The sequence below is a fragment of the Urocitellus parryii genome, chromosome X (assembly GCF_045843805.1).
Source record: "Urocitellus parryii isolate mUroPar1 chromosome X, mUroPar1.hap1, whole genome shotgun sequence".
In the NCBI taxonomy this organism is placed as follows: domain Eukaryota; kingdom Metazoa; phylum Chordata; class Mammalia; order Rodentia; family Sciuridae; genus Urocitellus; species Urocitellus parryii.
In genome coordinates, this window is record NC_135547.1 from 101166244 (window position 1) to 101185617 (window position 19374).

The 19374-nt window shown below is 38.5% G+C and overlaps 1 protein-coding gene across 2 annotated transcripts in view; it reads right to left on the minus strand.

Annotated features, from left to right (window-relative positions):
- Positions 1 to 4579: 4579 nt before the first annotated feature.
- The window catches only part of Xk (X-linked Kx blood group antigen, Kell and VPS13A binding protein), a 57154-nt gene continuing 42359 nt past the window's right edge, over positions 4580 to 19374 (minus strand). For both annotated transcript variants that reach the window (XM_026387578.2, XM_026387579.2), the window contains exon 3: positions 4580 to 9494. In XM_026387578.2, the coding sequence (XP_026243363.1) occupies positions 8671 to 9494 (824 nt within the window). In that variant the 3' untranslated portion in view covers positions 4580 to 8670. The remainder of the gene's footprint in view (positions 9495 to 19374) is intronic.

Consider the following 19374-nt stretch of genomic DNA (forward strand, 5'->3'; position numbering starts at 1 on the left):
TCAAGTATGTGCCAGACATTTCTAGTTACTGGGGAGGATAACAGTATCTTTGCACTGCTTGGAGCCCTGCAGCTGTACAGCTGAGCATCATTGTTCTAAACAATTCTGCTACTCCACTTAGGAAGGTCCTTTTGTTAGGAGGTGACAGCAGGGAGCCCTTTTGGGCTCTGCTGGGCTGTTGGTGGTCATGGTCTGGCAGCTGCACTCCAAAATAGAACTTGGAAATCCTGTTTTCTATCTTGAGTGCTATTGCTCCTGAAAATTTGACTCATTAACTGTAGAGTTTAGGTAATTAAGATCGGAAGCAAACTGATAAGAAATTAAACCAGGATGCATAATTCAGATGTTTAAGGAGGATGGTATTTTCCAGGGCTCTAGGAAGCACGCTAATCAGGTTTCAATCAGGAATTCATCATTCAGAGAGAAAATTAATTCAGGATGGGAAGGTGGCAGAGAGCAAAAGCACAGGCAGAATCTCCCAATCAATCTGGATGAATTGATCCTCCCTGAGAGGAGGCAAACCCCGCAAGTCCCTCACAGAGATGAGTTGCCACAACATAGTCTGGGTGGAAAATTTTCTGATTATCTGCTGCAAGAGAGAGATGCTGTCACATGCTGCTGTATGCTCCTTGAAGATGCTCTTGGTTCCAAAACTTGCTTAAACCAGTTTAGTCTCTTAGGTCTAGTAATTTCCAGAGAAACAATCATGCCAAGAGGGTAACAGGAGCTGAAGGCATTCCCTAGAGCATGCTTCTGCAGTGAACTCACCATGGTTTTTAGCACACTAGGGCCTAGGCTACCAGGGCTTATTGTGAACTAGGGAAGAAGGGATTGGGGGTTTCTGAATTTCCAGCTTTATCCAAATCCCGGCTGCTACGAAGTACCTTCTCCTGAAAAAAGAGAAAATGTTATTCATTTGCCTGGTGTGGTGACACATGCCTGTAATTCCAGCAACTTGAAAAGCTGAGGCAGGAGAATCCCAAGTTCAAGATCAGTCTCAGCAATAATTAGCTGTCTCAAAATAAAAAATAAAACAGCAACACCTCAGCAGGAGATCAACCTCAGTTCAATACCCAGTACCCCTCCCACCCAAAAGTCATTCATTTAATTACAACATATAATTGACATTTCTGAGTTTTTTTTCAGTTGAAAAGATCTTCATAGAAAACAGTCTCCTGGAGTTATAGTTAGGTAGGAGAAATAAGTTCTGGTATTCTACTGAACTGTAGGGTAACTATGGATGATGATAATGTACCATATATTTTAAAAAAGCTATAAGAAAGGGTTTTGAATGCTTTTACTGCAAAGGATAAATGTTTGAGGAGACATGTTTACCCTGATTTGAACATAATACAGTGTACACATATATTGAAACATAATACGGTACCCCATAAATATGTATAATTCTTAGGTGTCAATTAAAATATTTTAAAAAGAAAATACACCCTCCTGAGAGGGGGACACTCAGAGAAATATGGTCATAGCAGAATAGTATGTACTTCTCTCATCACATTCCGAATATTTATAAACTTGGGACAAAACATCGTTTTACAGAGCTGACACAGTGGGCTCACATATTCAGTGGCAAATACGTGAAGCCTAAAATGGTAGTTGTGGCCAGGAACGGTGGCACCCGCCTGTAATCTCAGTGATGCAGAAGGCTGAGGCAAGAGGATTGCAAGTTCAAAACCAGCCTCAGCAACTTAGTGAGGCCCTAAGCAACTTAGCAAGACTCTGTCTCTAAATAAAATATAAAAAAGGGCTGGGGATATGGCTCAGTGGTTAAGCTCCTCTGAATTCAATCCCTGGTAAGTATGTATTTGTGTGTGTGTGTGTGTGTGTGTGTGTGTGTGTGTGTATAAAAGTAGCTGTGAAAGAATTATCCAGTTTGCCTATAAACATTTCAAATCTATGGTTTTAAGCTATTTTCAGTACTGACAGCATGTATGTATTTTCTTCAAATAACTTTTCAAAGTCTGTTGTACTTTTCCAAGTATTCACAGGGAAGTTAAAGCTTACTCATAGTTTTAAATAAAGAGAACCCCACAGAAGAGCACTCAGTTGATTTAAGTGGTTGTGGACACTTTGTGAAGACAAATGTTGTGAAAGGCAAAGATACTAAATGGAATATGGATTCTAGATTAGATACAAGTATTGTATCAATGTTCAAAGTCCCCCGTGTGATAATTGTACTGTGGCCATTTTAGCCTTTATTAGGAAAAATGCAAGAAAATATTTATGAATAAAAGGGTGTAATGCCAATAAATAAATAAATAGAAGCCAGGACACAAAAGGGTGTAATTTCTGCAGCATAATCTCAAATGGATCATGAAAGAGTGAGAGACAAAAATAGATAAATCTGGGTAAAAGATTTTTTTTTAAATCCTGCTATTCCTGAGGTTCTTCTATTCATTTGAAATTACTTCAAAATAAAACATTTGCAAACATAATTGTAATTTCAGATCGGCCTACTTGAACTCTATACTTGGTGACATTCAGTTTTCTTATTTGAAAAAAAAATATATATATAATTTTTCCCCCCTGATACTGGGGATGGCAACTCAGGGGAACCTTATCACTGACTTATATCCCCAGTCGTTTTTATTTTTTATTTTGAGACAGCGTCTGGCTAAGTTGCCACAGCTGCCTTGAACTTGTGATCCTCCTGCCTCAGTCTCCCCCAGCAGCTGGGATTTCAGGTGTGTGCCATCTTGCTGGGCTGACATTCTGTTTTCTTAACACCAAGAGATATCTTTGAAAAGACTTGTGCCTAGCAAAGGGAACAATCGACAGGATGAAAAGACAGTCTACTGAATGGGAGACAATATTTCCAAACAATGTATTTGATAAGGGTTTAATCTCCAAAATATATGAACAACCACCACCATCCGATTAAAAGATGGACAAAGGACTCCAATAGACATTTCTCCAAAGCAAACATACATATGGTCAACAAGTATGTGAAAACGTGCTCAACATCACCAATTATCAGGGAAATGCAAATCAACATCACAAGATATCACCTCACACCTGTTAGGATGGCTACTATAAAAACCAAAACCAGATATAAGTGTTGGTGGGGATGTGGAGAAGTTGGAACACTTTACATTGTTGGTAGGGATATAGAATGGTGCACCCAGTATGGAAAATATAATGGAGGCTTCTCAAAAAATTAAAAATACAAAAATACCATATGATCCGAAATCCCACTTCTAGGAATGTATCCAAAATAAATGAAATCAGGATCTCAAAGTGACATCTGCACTCACATGTTCATTGTAGCATTATTCACAATAGCCAAGATATGAAGACAATCCAAATGTCCACTGACAGATGAATGAATAAAATGTGATATAAACGTATAATAAAATATTCTCCAACCCTACAAAAGGAGATCCTGCCACTTATGACAACATGAATGAATTCAGAGTGCATACTAAAAATCAGACATACAAGGACAAATACTACATGATTCCACTTATATGAGAGATCTAAAAGAGTCCAACTCATGGAACTAAAGAGTAGAAGAGTGGTTGCTAGGAGCTGAGGAGAAGAGAAATAGGGAGCTATTCAAAGGTTATAAGGGTTCAGTTATAAAAGAATAAGTTTAGGCTAGGGCTGTACTCAGTGGCAGTGCCTAGCACGCGCAAAGCACTGGGTTTGATTCTTAGCACCATATAAAAAATAAAATAAAGGCATACTGTCCATCTACAACTACAAAAAAAAAAGATTCATTAACTCATGGAGTACCAACAAAACATTATTTTTTATAAATCTGCTGTACAACATAGGACATATAGTTGACAACATTGTATTGTGAACTTAAAATGTGAAGAGGGTAGATTTCATGTGTTCTTCCCAAAAGAGAAAACCAAGAAGTATGTTTAAACTCATGAAATTTTACACATTCAATACATGCAATTTTTGCATATGAACCTTTATAAAGCTGTTTTTAAAAGAAAGCTTATCTATATCTAAGTCTTACGCCACCTTCAGAAGTGAAGGAATTATTTAACAGTCCATGTGTAGGAAATGATCCCTTTTAATGACTGATATTTTTTCCAACCATGGACAGCGATTTAATTCAATTATTTGTTTATGTTAATATGAAGCCACTCGTTTGGTGTTTTATATTTCTGGGTCAATATACCATTTACGTTAGTCTAAAAGATATATATATATATATATATATATATATATATATATATATATATATATATACTGCATCTCTTTTGGCATCACATTTGGCAACTGAACATAAAACTGAGCAGAATCTTGGTACCCAGCAGTGCACCTTTAATAAATAAAGTAAATGCTTATTAAACAAGCAGAGGAGTTTTCATGGACTATGGCTGTTTTACAAGGCTGAATCCTAGCACTCTCAAATTTCTCATCCTACAAAAAGAATGTCTATGTGAGATTGCAAAACCAACCAATAACAACGAAACCATTTTCAAATTTCTGTCTTTTAAAATATTTCCTGAAGTTAAAAAAAGAAAGAAAGAAAGAAAAAGTCAGGAAGGACTGAATAAAGAATGAAATGCAAGGAGAAATTGAAAAATTAATTTATTACGTGAAGAAACATATACAACATTTGAGTCAATGACTCAGAGAAGCAGTCCACAAAAGCTCACATCCATAATGCATTGGCTGAGAAGTATTGGCACATACACTCATAACCATAAAACTAATGTTCTAAGGTGTTTTCCAAGGAAATGCTGTATTCAACAATCAATTTTAATGCTTATTTTCACACTTACAAGGCTGAAAAGATTATACTCACATTCAGTTAATGCCTTGAATCAGCCATTCTAGTTGTAAAGTACAATTAGCCAAAGATGTCCCCTATGAAAGACAATACCATTTGATCAACTCATTTGCATCAGAAGCTCTTTCTCAGATTCATTGGATCTTTTCCCTCCAAGTACTACAGGTTTGGGTGCTAAATTTGGAAGCAAGAGGTGGTAAGAGAAAGGGCAACTGCTGAGAAGGCCAAAGGCTCACATATTCACTCAAGACACTCATGTGGATGATGCTACTTCTTTTCAAACAGTAAAAAAATAACAATAACCTGCTTATGGATTTGAATAATATATTAACTCTTTATGCATGGCACTTTTAAAAAACATTTTGAAAGCACTTTCACACCTGTTACATAATTTGATCTTTCCCACAACCTTCTGAGGTAGGTTGGACAAGTCTATCATCCTAATTTGGTGGGTGAGAAACTTGTGGGGCTGAACAGGGAGATGCCAATCTCTAAACTAGGCTGTCTCCAGTAATGGCAAGAGAAAGTCTAAACATGTTTGATGATCTTATTTCAATAGATTTTTGAGCAAATACTTCATCCCCATCCAGCCAAATTATAGTGATACAGCTGGAACAGCTGTCATGACAGGTTATGGCATGTGGTTAATTAGACAAAGTACTGAAAGGTTTTTTTGTTTTTCTTTTTAGTACCAGGGATTGAATCCAGGTGTGCTTAACCACTGAGCCACATCCCCAGCCCTTTCTATTTTTTATTTTGAGAGAGGTTCTTTCTAAGTTGCTGAGGCCAGCTTTCAACTTGTGATCCTCCTGCCTCAGCCTGCCAAGTTGCTGGGGTTATAGGCATGTGCCACTGTGCCCAGTGCACTGAGAGTTTTCGAAATATGAATTATAATTGAAAAACATATTTTGACTCCTAACATGTGTGGGAATTTGCTGGTTTTATGTGTTTAGAACTTAGCTTTCCAGAATAAACTGTAGTTTTTCCATTTCTGAGATAATAATTTAAAACCAAAAAATTTCAGTTCACATGACTTAACATTTTTACCATGCAGAAAAAAAAAGTAACAATTTCTCTCCCCTAAAGTAAACAGATATACATGTCCCTGAAGTTGGGTTAACTATATATATCAAAGGTTAAAATTGATAGAATGTCTAATTTAGTTACCAATCTTCTGTCTGTATAAATGTGTGAACTGCAATTTGGGAGTCTGACAAACTGATTATCACTGTTAGGGTTGGGGGTCACTTAAGATGCTTACAATCACTGGGCTTGTAATCTCTGGTGGCTCAGGAGGCTGAGGTAGGAGGATTGAAAGTTCAAAGCTACCCTCAGCAACTTAGCAAGACCTTAAGTGACTTAGTGAGATCCTGTCTAAAAATAAAACAGAAAGGGCTGGGGATGTGGCTCTCTGGTAAAGTGTCCCTGGGTTTAATCCCTGGTAACAAAATAAAATAATGTTTATCATCATCTAAATTAAAGTGATTTGCAATGTATTTGAAATTTAACATTTTGCAAGGGTTTTGGTGGCAAGGTTATAAACCAAAGCTGAGAAATACCCTTCTTTCCATCCTTGTCTAATTCTGAACAAGCCTCCTGAGTGACAGGCTGGTGGCTGCTCTAAGTCCTCACTCCCAAAGCATGACCCGAAAGCATTTCTGATGGAAAAGGGGCACCATTGCTCCTACCATCAGCCACTGCAAAGCTTCAAGGCAAGAATGCCTTCCTCATAAAAAAGCTTGAAAATATCTGGTGTCGATAAACAGAAGGAACTGGTTTGATATTAAAGAAACACTTGGAATGACATAGAAATGGCTTTGCTGTTATCTACAGAACCCTAAAGAACAAAAGGGTTCTAAGGTTTTAACATCTTAGCTTTAACCTGAAGTTGTTATATATTCTCTAAGGTGTTTTTCTATAGTATGAGTGTGTATCCATGCCCATGGAAAGTACATGGAAGTTTATGTTGTATGATGTATTCTTTTGATGATGTATGCTCACAGTTTATCTAGCCTATTAAAAATAGGACAAGTGTATGACACAGTCTAGAATTTATTCTTATTTGGCTAAAAATAGACAAAAATGGGCATTCCTACAAAATTAAACAATAAATATTGATAAATCAAAAGAATTTCAAATGAGAAAGGTATCTCATAAAACTAAAATCGAGGCTCTATGGTTTAGGATCTAATTAATATATACAGAATTGTGTAAAATATTAAAGAACATGGATCCTGTGAAATAATATTTATTGTTTCATGGACCCATGAATGTAGTGGAAATTGACTTCTGAATCACATTTTCATCTGTATGAAATTACTTATATATTTGACACACAAAAAAAATTAAAAAGGAAAATTATCAGAATCAGGATGGCCAAATAAGTATGTCTTGTGCATTCATATAGTCAGAGAAGTGGATTCCTGTTCCATCTGGTAAAGTAGAGTCCATAAATGAGTTATCTTTGTAAATTTCTCAGGTCTTACTTTCATCCTCACTCTAAATTAGTGTGATCTTTATGGTTTCCCGTTTCCAGGTATTTTATTATCAAGATGCTAAAAGGTAGAAATAATAGCACTAGCACTAGGCATTTTTTTAAAAGACAATTGAGAACATGCTAGCCAATCCTCTTTAATGAAACAAGAGAATTCTAGATTAAAGAAGAAATTATATAGATGATAAAACTGGAGATCTTGTTCAAATTAACTTACAATTATGCCAAACCAAAATGAGGGACAAAAAAGTCTTCTAGTCATGTCATCTCTATTTACTGAAAATGTTTCTTAAGTCAATCACTATCTAGGGGTGGGTGGTGAGGAAAATCCTTTCCCTTCAAATAATGAAAATTAAAATGCCCTATATACCTGCACTGGGCAAGAGATTTCTGCAGGGTTTTCTAGAAAAACTTAAGTTAACTGAGGTAACTCTTGTCTCAAACTTTCCTGACAAACATGGAAGGGGGAGGCCAGAGTGAAAACTATCACTTTAATTTAATTCTTTCCTGAAAAGGTGAATCCTAGCAAATTCTACTAGAAATTTCCCAGAACTGTACGACATGACTGAACCTTGTGGAGGTTAAAGCCTGCCTTCAAGCTGACTCACATCTTCAAACATTCTGTGAAGGGAGGAATTCTACTTACATAAGCCTCCATCATTTTGATGTTTTAACAACCTTCCTGATCCACAATTTCTTCAACATATGGAAGGAACACGACTTTCCTAAAAATCTAGGGCTTCCATAACCAAATTTAGAATGCAATGTTGCAGCCATGGATCCTAGGGAATCAAGTTTCCAAATCTAGGGTCTCAAATCAATTACAGATGATAGCATGCCATGTGGCTATAGTTGGTTATGTACAAAAAGCCCTAATGAGATGAAAATAGAACATGTATCTATTCAAAAACCAAACTTGAACAACCCTCCCTGTAAGCTCTGACAGGAATGATGTTGCTGATGGCAAAACCCTAGTAACCTTCTCTGGTCATCAGGACAGCTCTTGGGTAAAAACTAAGTTTGGGGGAAACAAATTATCAGGCTATCAGACTAATAATCCAGAAAACTAGAAAACAAGTAAGCCCCTTGCCTCATTCTACCTGATGGATCTAACCAGCCTAACTCAGACTTCAAGGGTACTCTGTCAGTGAAAAGGCCAAAAAGACCTGCAAAAACACAACATGGTCACCTGTAAACTGTTGTGCTTTAGGCTTCTCCTTCGGCACCAAGTGTCCCTGGCTTCTCCCCCTAGTTCCCACATACCCAAGAGCACCTAAAGAGCAGCAGCTTATGAGGAGTTGACAGCTAACTTCCTGCCAGGTTCCCTGTGCAATGCTCATCGCTTACATGAAGAACAGGTATCAACCCAGAAAACAATATGCCTGTGCCCTGAGAGACCTTGGGTCCCTTAAGCAGAGCACAGTTCTTCAGCACTAAAGATATGAATGGGCTCAGGACTTCTTTTACTGCTAGAAGGCATCTCCTCTTGTTTTCTGGATGACCTCAGGTCTGTCTCTTCTAAGGACTCACAGGATTTCTGCCTCCGTCTCCAGCAGGAACACTTGAGAAATGCCTGGAAGCTTTCAGAAACACTGGAGGAGAAGAGCTTTTTGCAAGGGTGAAAGAACTGGTAGAACACGAGCATGAAGAGAATGGCTGTGCAGTACCCAACGAGCAGCTGCAGAATCAACAGAGGTGCACACACATACATATAAATGTCAGTCTTGAAAAGATACCACAGGAGCAGGAGGATGGCGTTCTCGATGAATCTCAACATGTAGTACACCAGGAGCCGGTACCAATTCTGGGACTTGCTGATGAGGTCAGGGTCATCAATTTTCAGCTGTACAGCTGACCAGCAGAACATGTTGATGCCAGCATACAGTAAAGTGAGGAAGCACAGCACGATGGTGGTGCCCACCCGGGTGAGGGCCTTCTCTATATTTTCGGGGAATGGGGAGCCACTGCACCAGAAGATGATCCAGGGGTACAAGAAGAAGCTGAAGAAGTTGATGAGTACGATCATCACCACCCAGGTCTTCAGGACAGAGGTAAAGAGGACCAGGACAATGACTCGTGTGGCAATCTCAAAGCCCCTCCAGAAGAAGATGCAGACATAGGCCAGAGGCTTCACTTTGACCTCATATTCATCATACTTGATTTTGATGGCTAGGATGTTGCAGCGCAAAGCTCCATACACAATGGACAACAGGGACAAGGTCATGAGGAAGCCTGGGGAGAAAAGAAAAAGAGCACTGTCAGGAGGCTGGGGATATAGCTCAATTGGTAGAGTGCTTGCCTTGCAGGCCCAAGGCCCAGAGTTCAATCCCCAGCACCAACAAAACAAACAAATAAATAAACAACAACAACAAAAGAACAATGTCAAGTCTCACCTCCACCAAGAATCCTACTGCAGCAGATACTCTGTCAGTCCCCTGCCCACAGTCTTGGACTTTTCTGTTTTACATGCACAGGCTGACTTCCAGGTGTCAATATCTGCCCACTATATCTGAGGATTTTTTTCCAGAACTGCAAAAAGCTGCTCTGCCTATATTACTGGCAGGCAGAAGTGCTGGAGAATTAATATCCCTGAGAGAGTCCTTAATACCCCCAACTGCAGCCCTCAGAAGCTGGAAGGGGTAGCTTCCCTACCCCACGGGGAGAATGACTCTGAGGCATGTGTTGGATACCATTTCCCAATGTCTCCTCATAGGATTAACCTGGAATCACTCATTGTGATATTTGATATTTGTCTAATAATGTTTTCTTTTATTTATTTATTTATTTATTTTTTGACTGGGGATTGAACTCTGGGGTATTTAACCACTGAGTCACATCCCCAGCCCTATTTTGTGTTCTATTTAGAGACAGGGTCTCACTGAGTTGCTTAGCACGTTGCTTTTGCTGAGGCTGGCTTTGAACTCCTATCTCGGGCCTCCGGAGCTGCTGGGATTACAGGCATGAGCTACTGCACCTGGCTTAATAATGCTTTCTTTATTGGCTGTTTTCCATTCCTTGCCTTGTTTTCCTTCTCTTTTTAAACCTTCTCTTCAAAACACATAGACTCAAATTCTTTTCTCAGGGTCCGTTTCAGAGGCAAGTCAAAACTCAAACACCTTCCCAATTCCATCTTAGTATGTATGAATATGCAGAGTCTTTTGTGGTGTGTTTTCTTTCCTCGATTGGCCTATAAGCTCCTGGGGAGTCAAGATCCACTATGTCTGATATTCTCTTTTGATGCCCCTCAACACATACCAGTAGACAGATAAACAAAAAGCACTCAACAATAAATTGCTCTGTTTCTAATTCAAGCCCTTTTACACTTATTACTGATGATAAAATATTCAGTTTGGTTGCCACATCAGTCAGCTTTTTGTCTCTGGGACCAAAATATCTGACAAGAACAACCAAGAGGAGGAAAAGTTTATCTTGATTCATGGTTTTGGAGGTTCAGTCCATGGTTGGCTGACCCCATTGCTCTGGGTCCAAATGAACAGAACATCATGGCAGAAGAAAGCTGCTCAGTCCAAGGCAGCCAGGAAGCAAACAAAGGGAGAAAGGAAAGGGGCCACAGGAAAGATGCACCCTTCCAGGTTAAGCCCCCAGTGATCCACCTTCTTCAGCCATGCCCAACCTGCCTACAATTACCACCCACTCAGGCCATTCAAACTAGGATGGACTGATTAGGTTACAGTTCTCATAATCTAATCATTTTATCTCTGAATATTCCTGCATTAACACAGGCTCTTTAGGGGGGGGGATACCTCCTATTCATTCTGTAGAGAGCTGAAATGAGAATCTCACTGTTACTGAGAGTCAATCTGTCAAGAAGTCTCAATTACAGCTGTTTTTTGCTTAAGATGACTTTTGGCTCAAGGGTTGATCCAGTATGTATATGCAGCAGTAGTTTGGGAAGATAAGATATGGCCCATTTAAATAGAGCATGGTATTATTCCAGAACACAACACTGCTGGTCTTCCATTCAATTATTTAAGAAACATTGCCAACCCATGAGCACAGACTGTGGTCAAAACTGAAATATAATCACTTCCTACAGGCTGCTACCACTTCCACACATTGGCACCAGGAGGGATGGGAGACAGGGCTTTGAGTTAGGTATAAGAGTCTTGCTCTGGTTTGAGTTTTGCCATACCAGTGCACACTGGGAAAATGGCAATCTCACTGGGTTCTGTCTTCTCACACATAAAATTGGGATGGTAATACCTTCCACGCCTGCTTCTTTTTGTTGTAAAAAACTGTCTTCAAAAATATGTTTATTTATTTTAATACAGTTTATATTTTTAGAGAAGCTTTAGATTTATAGCAAAATTGAGCAGAAGGAACCCTCCCCGCCATGCACAGCCTCCCTCATGATCAAATATCACCCAGCAGAGGGGTATATTTATTATAATTGATGAACCTACATTGATACATCACCATCAGTTTACATTTGGGTTTACTCTTGATGGATACTCTATGAGTTTGGGTAAATGTATAGTGACATATATCTGTAAAGGGGCTCATTTATAATTAGAAGCCCTAAGTTATTTTTTTCTTCTCAATTTCCTGCTAAAGCTATTTTCTCCATCCCAGCTTCCTACAAGCCATGTCTTGTGATGAGAACAGAGGCTAAAACTGCCCTTCCTCAAAGCCCTGATGTCAGCAAAGGTTGAACTGAAATTGTAACATATCCTTTGGCTGGCACAGTATACATATGAATACTTCTGTTCCTATAAATTATGTTCCTATAAGACTGCAAAGGTAGATTTGCTGGCTCTTCAGTTTGGGCACAACTGTGACTATTGTTTTTCCCTTTTTATATTACTTTTCTTATTTCTAATGTAGGTGGGCAATTGAATGCAGCTAGTCAGGACTCCAGCAGCCTCTGCCTTGAGCCCAGGGAACATTCACTATTATAGATATCATGCAGAGTGTTTTCATTGCCCTAAACATCCTGTGCTCTGCATATTCATCCCTTCTACCCCTGCTAACAACCGCTGATCTTTTTGCCTTTTCCAGGAAGTCATACAGTTGTAATCATACAGCATGCAGACTTTACAGATTGGCTTCTTTCACTAAGTAACATATATTTAAGTTGCCCCACCACATCTTTTCATGGCTTAACAGTTCATCTATTTTTGATAATGAATAACAGTCTATTATGTGAATGCACCACAGTTTATTTATTCAATATTCATCTGCTGAAGGACATCTTGGTTGATTCCAAGTTTTGGCAATTATGAATAAAGCCATTATAAACATCCACTTGCAGGTTTTTTATGTGGGCATAACTTTTCAACTCCTGTGGGAAAATACCAAGAGGTTTGGATTGCTGGATCATTTGGTAAGAATATGTTTAGTTTTGTAAGAAATCATCAAAATGTCTTCCAAAGTGGTGGCACCAGCGACAAATGAGGATTACTGTTCCTCCAATCCCTACCAGCATCTGGTGTTGTCAATGCTTTGGATTTGGCCAATATGTTTAAGGTATAAAACATGATGTTTTGATATTCATTATGAAATGATAATTATAGTCAAGCTAATTAAAATATCATCACCTCACAAAGTTACCATTTTTTTTTTTTTGTGCATGGTGAGAAGACTTAAGATCTACTCTCTGGGCAAACTGTGAGTATAAAATACAGTATCATTAACTATAGTTGCCATGCTGTCCTGAGATCTCTAGAATTTATTCATCCTACATAACTAAAACTCTGCATCCTTTGACCAACATTTCCCCATTTCCTCTCCCCCAGAGCCCCTGGGAACCACCATTCTACTTTCTGCTTTTGTGAATTTGTTTTTAATTATTCCAGAGATAAGTGAGATCATGTAGTATTTTTTTTTTCCTGTGGCTGGCTTATTTTATTTAGCAAAATGTCACTAGGTTCATCCATGTGGCTGAAAAATGGCAGGATTTCCTCCTCCCCCTCCTTCTTTTATTTTTTTGTACCAGAAATTGAACCCAGGAGTGCTTAACCACTGAGCAACAGTCCCAGCCGTTCTTATGTTTTATTTAGACAGGGTCTCACTAAATTGCTTAGGGCTCACTAAGTTGCTGAGGCTGGCTTTCAACTTGTGATCCTCCTGCTTCAGCCTCCTGAACCACTGGGATTACAGGTGCCCACGATTTCCTTCTTTTTTAAAAGCTGAATAATACTCTATGATAATAGTTTTATAGTGTTATCTTGTTTTGATTTGCATTTCCCTGATGACAGATAATGTGGTGCATCTTTTCATATGTATATTTGCTATCTGTATATCTTTTTTTTGTTGCTGTGTGGGGGGATTGAACTCAGGGGCACTCAGCCACTGAGCCACATCCCCAGCCCTATTTTATATTTTATCTAGAGAAGGGTCTCACTGAGTTGCTTAGCACCTCACTTTGGTGAGGCTGGCTTTGAACTCGTGATCCTCCTGTCTCAGCCTCCCTGTCACTGGTATTACAGGCATGTGCCACTGGGCCCAGCTTCTGTATATCTTTTCTGATTAGGCGTCTATTAAGGTCTTTGGACCATTTTAAAATCAGTTTGTTTATTTTTTTTTAATGTTGAACTTTAAGAGTTCTGTGGGGTTTTGTTTGTTTGTTTTTGATGGTACTGGGTATTTAACCCAAGGCCTTACACAGGCTAGGCAAGCACTCTATCACTGAGTTACATCCTTAGCCTTTAAGAGTTCTTTGTATATTTTGGATAATAGTCCTTTATTAGAAATGCCTTTTGTAAGTACTTTCTTCCAGTATGTGGAAGTCAGTCTCTCTCTCTCTCTCTCTCTCTCTCTCTCTCTCTATATATATATATATATATATATATATATATATATATATATATATATATATTTTCCCCCCAATTCTTTATTTTTTAAACTTTACTTATTTATATTTTATGTGGTGCTGAGGTTTGAACCCAGTGCCTCACACATGCTAGGCAAGTGTTCTACCACTGAGTCATAGCCCCAGACCCAAGACTATCTCTTGAAAATGTCTTTTACAAAACAGAAAATTCCAATTTTAATGAAATCTAGCTTATTGATTCTTTCTTTCTTGGATTGTACCTTTGGTGTTATATATATAAAATTATCACCAAACCCACAATCGTCCAGATTTTTTCCTATAACCTTTAGGAACTGTATAGTTTTACATTTACCATTTAGGTCTGGGATCTATTTTGAGCTAAATTTTGTGAAAGGTGTAAAGTCTGTGTGCAGTCTTTTTTTATTTTATTTTTGGACGTGGATGTTCAATTATTCTAGCACCAATTGTTAAAAAGAATTATTATTGTCCCAATATATTCTCTTTTTTTTTTTTTTTGGTACTGGGGATTGAACCTGGGGCATTCAACCACTGAGCCACATCCTCAGACCTTTTTATTTTTATTTTGAAACAAGGTCTCGTTAAGTTGCTTAGGGCCTTGAACTCGTGATCCTCCTGCCTCAGCCTCCCGAGCTGCTGAGATTAGACAGGCATGTGCCAGTGCGCTTAGCTACCTTTGGTTCTTTGTCTAATATCAAATATAGTTGAATATATTTAAGTGGGTCTATTTGTGGGCTCTCGCTTCTGTCCCACTGATCTATTTATCTATTCTTTTGCCAGTATTATACTGTCTTGACTACTGTAGCTTTATCTTTACCCATGCTTGCTTCTTAAAATGCAATTCCATGTAATTCTATCTTTGTAACAAACCTGACTCTACGTAAATGTATAAAATACACAAGAATAAAGAGTTTTTTCCTCATTGAAATTCTGAATCAATGGGAAAACATGCATCTTTGATGAACATAAAAACTCTGAAAGTTGGTATTTATTAGCCTGGGCGAAGCACAAGTTTACTGAAAGCATCAATTTTTTATGGTCTTTTGGCATTGACTTAAATTATGAATATGGCTCACTGGAAATACTGGCATAAACTAATTAAATTTAAAAGATGGAAACATCATAGCACAGTATACTGGGAAGAAACTAGACTAAGTTTATTCTTTCTGAAAGGCTAATGCAGCAGAGCATCATAAAGTAGAACATTAATGATACACTTTTACATGTGTGGGTACAAATTTCCATACCCTAAGGAGCCAGTATTGAATCCTTATGTTTTCTCCACTATATGGAAAATAACCCCAAATATTTATTGCTTTTAACAACACAATAACGCAAATAAATTTTTTCAGCATCTATCCATTTTTCTGTTGTAAAGTCAATAATTTCTAAATTGTGTCTTTTGTCTCTATGAAGAGAATTATTCAGTTGGTGCTTGGTAGTAATCAGCTGCAGAATTTTGAGAACATAACAAAATCATCCCGAAGTCACTGACTTCAATTGTATCACATGAACCTTTGGGTACTTGCTGTAAAATGTCAGATAGAAATGTAACCAAAAAGGAGGATACACTTGGGAGACAAAAAGCTTGTACAAAATACTTGGAATACACATTTCTACCTCGAGAACTGAGCTGCTATGTAATGAAGAACTTGGATGAAGCTCATGCAAATGCTTATTCAGATTTAAATGGAGAAAAGTTCCCTGGCATCATTTCCCAGACTTTTCTTTCCACAGTCAACACAAAGGGGATCAGCTGGTAGTCCTGCTTATTTAAGCAGTACATTATAGAAGTCAAACATCTAATAATCCTATTCTCATTTCCCTGGTGTGTTTGTATCATAGGGCATTTTGTTGTTTTCATCTTTTATCATAAGGTAAGTCATCAATTTAGGGAAAGCTGAAGAGGAAGTCCTTAGCAATATTCTAAACCCTTGCCACACTCCTAAAGCATCCTCCTACCCAGGAGTTCCAGCCTAATGAACCTCCTGAATAAACTCTCTTCATATTTCACAGAGGAATTTTCACTAGGCATGGATTTGCTCATTTCCTGACTTGACAGCAAAAACTTAATGTCTGTGTAAAGCAATGAAGAACATTACTCCCCCTAGAATTCCATTTAGGATGGGAATTCTATTTGTAGCTCAAGAGGAACAGTTTCTCTGTTCCTTTTGAGAGATAACAGAGGCTGCCTGTGAGATGGAGGATGGTAGATGATTGTTCTCTGTAATGTCATTACTCTCCACAGACACTGAATCTTCATTAAAATCACTGGACCCACAAAATGCTTGGGAATGAACTTTTCAAAAACCTTAGTCAATGACTAAAGGGGGGAAGTGAGACAGGCTGAAAGGATATGGAATGTAGTGGCAGAAGGAAACTAGAGGAAGAAACTTCTAGAAATTGGAATTTCAACTAGACTTCTGAGAGACAGTGATTTTTACCATTTCTATTGACACAGTGACTTTCTTACCCATCTGGGGCCAGGTTCATCACCTGAACCACTCTCCATCACTTGCCGACTTCTTGAAAACTACTCCATCAAGTATCATCTTTCTCTTCCAAATTTTCATTTGCTTCCTCAATCCTGGCTCTTTGCCCTGAGTGTCTGAATCTGCCTAAGTCAGCTGCATCTAGAAAACATCCTTGACAGGCAAAAATGTACATAATTTAATGTTGGAAATTTTCTACAATGACAAGGAAGAAAGAAAGAAAGAGGAGGAGAGGGGAAGAGGGAGAAAGAGGAGGAGGCAGAGAAGACAGACCCCTCCCTTTAACCTGCACTTCCTCTGTCTACTACTACTCTCTGACTCATCTTAGCTAATCCTCTTGAATTGTCTCTAGTCAAATCACTCACTTCCTAATCCTCTACTCCTTGCAGTATGAATCACAGTCTTCCTTTTCCTTCATCTCTATAACACTGGATGTTGTTCATTACCACCTTCTTGAAATTGCCTGTATTAGTGCCCATATCGCTTTCTCCTAATTATCTTCTCCCTTTCCTGACAGCTCTTACTCAGGGCGTTCATAGGCACATCTTTCTCTTCCCACTCAGGAACCATGGTTTTATTTTCTTTCTATCCAAAGGCCTATCAGATTTCTCTTTCTAGATATTCCATGGGTATTTCAAAAACAAAACAGACAAATCCCCTTTAAAAAGGGGGGGGGGAGGCTAGATGCGATGCAGCTCAGAAGGCTGAGGCAGGAAGATTGTGAGTTCAAAGCCAGCCTCAGCAACTTATCAAGACCCTGTCCAATAAAATTCAGAAAAGGACTGGGGGTGTGGCTCAGAGGTTAAAGCCCCTGGGTTCAATCCCTGGTACCACAAAAAACAAACAAACAAACAAACAAAAAAACCCCAGAATAAAACTTATATTTCCCTGCAAATGTGCTCTTACATTCTCTCTGGCATCCCATGACAACATTACCCCAGATTATCCTATTCAGAAATTTAACTGTTAGCTAGAATTCTTTACCTTCCTCTCTCATCACATCCAAATAGATCGTTAAGCTCTTGCTATTCGGTATAGTTCACAGGCCAATAGCTTTAGCACTGATGCTTGTTTGGGGTGTCCCACCCCATGCCACTGAAAAAATTTTCACAATCCAAATCCATATTTCACAAGATTTTCCACGTGATTGATATGCACTTAAAGCAGTTATCTCCTCTCTCCGTTTCTGGAGCAATCATGTGTTAACCATCATATGGTTCTTGCCATGTGGTTCGATCTCATTAGTTTCTATGCCACCAGCCTTCTTTCTCCTCTTTGTCTGCCTAGATAAACCCTACTTATTCTTCAAAGTTCAGCGAAAAGTATCACCTCATCAGTGATGCTTCTCATCACTCATCATGCCGTCATCTCATCAGTGATGCTTGCCTCAACCTTTGTTCAGCTACATTCATTCAACTGTGCTAAATGCTTCCAAGACTCTCTGAAGCTCAGTTAACTGTCACTGTATTGGGATTTCACAGCCACCTTTTTATCTCATTACTTGATATCTTTGGGCTATCTCTCTTCCCATTAGAATGCAATCTCCTCAAGGTAACTACTGTTTCAGACAGACTTAGCAGCACACCTAGCATAGTGATTGGCACAACAAAGGTAATCAATAATGAATAAATGAATGGAATGAATGGAAAAATGCACACGCTACGAACTGCCTTTTTTCTATGACTGAATGTGAAACTTAAGCTCCGATTCTCCATAGACATAACTGGAGCAAACAGCGAGAGAACTGTCAAAGCCCCTCACAATGGGCTGACTTATGGGGTTACAGGCTTCCTCTGCAAATCTTTCTGCCTGCATGTACATTTTCTCAATCAAGAAGCTGATCGAGAAAGGTACCCTATATACTTTTGCTATTACCTCTTCAACCATGTACCAATCCTCTCCCAGCCCTAAGCAACAACTAATCTATTTTCTGTCTCTATGGATTTCCCTAATCTGGACTTCCATATGAATGAAATAATGTGATATATGGCATTTTATAAATGGTTTCTTTCAGTTTGCTTATTTTCAAGGTCCATCAATGTTATAGCATATATTAGCTCTTCATTTTTTTCTTTTATTTTTTCTTTGTACCAGGAATTGAACCCAGGGGTGCTTAATCACTGATTACATCCGCAGCCCTTTTTATTTTTTATTTTGAGACAGGGTCTCACTAAGTTGCTGAGGCTGGCCTTGAACTCATGTTCCTCCTGTCTCAGCCTCTCAAGTTGCTGGGATTTACAGGGGTGCATCTCTGCACCCAGCTTCATTTTTATAGCCAAATAATATTCCCATATTGGATATACAAGATTTTATCCATTTATTAGTTGATAGACATAGGAGTTGTTTCTAAACTCTGGCTATTGTGAACATTCATGTTCAAAATTTTGTGTGAATATGTTTTCTTTTCTCTTGGGTTTATAGGAGTGGAGTTTCTGGGTCGTATGATAACTTTGTTTAATTGAAGAACTGCCAGGATGTTTTCCACAGCAGTTGTAGCATTTTGCTTCCCAAGCAGCAGTGGATGAAGATTCCAACTTTTCTACCTCTTCACTAACATTTTTCATTACCTAACTTTAAAAAAAATATTTACTCTTAAGTTTTAGGTGGACATAGCATCTTTATTTTACATTTATGTGGTGCTGAGGATCAAACCCAGTGCCTCATACATGCTAGGTGAGCACTCTACCACTGAGCAACAACCCCAGCCCCATTACCTAACTTTTGATTCCAGTCATTCTAATGGGTGCAAAGTGCTTTTTGTTGTTGTTGTTTTTACTGGGGATTGAACCCAGGGGTGCTTAGCCACTGA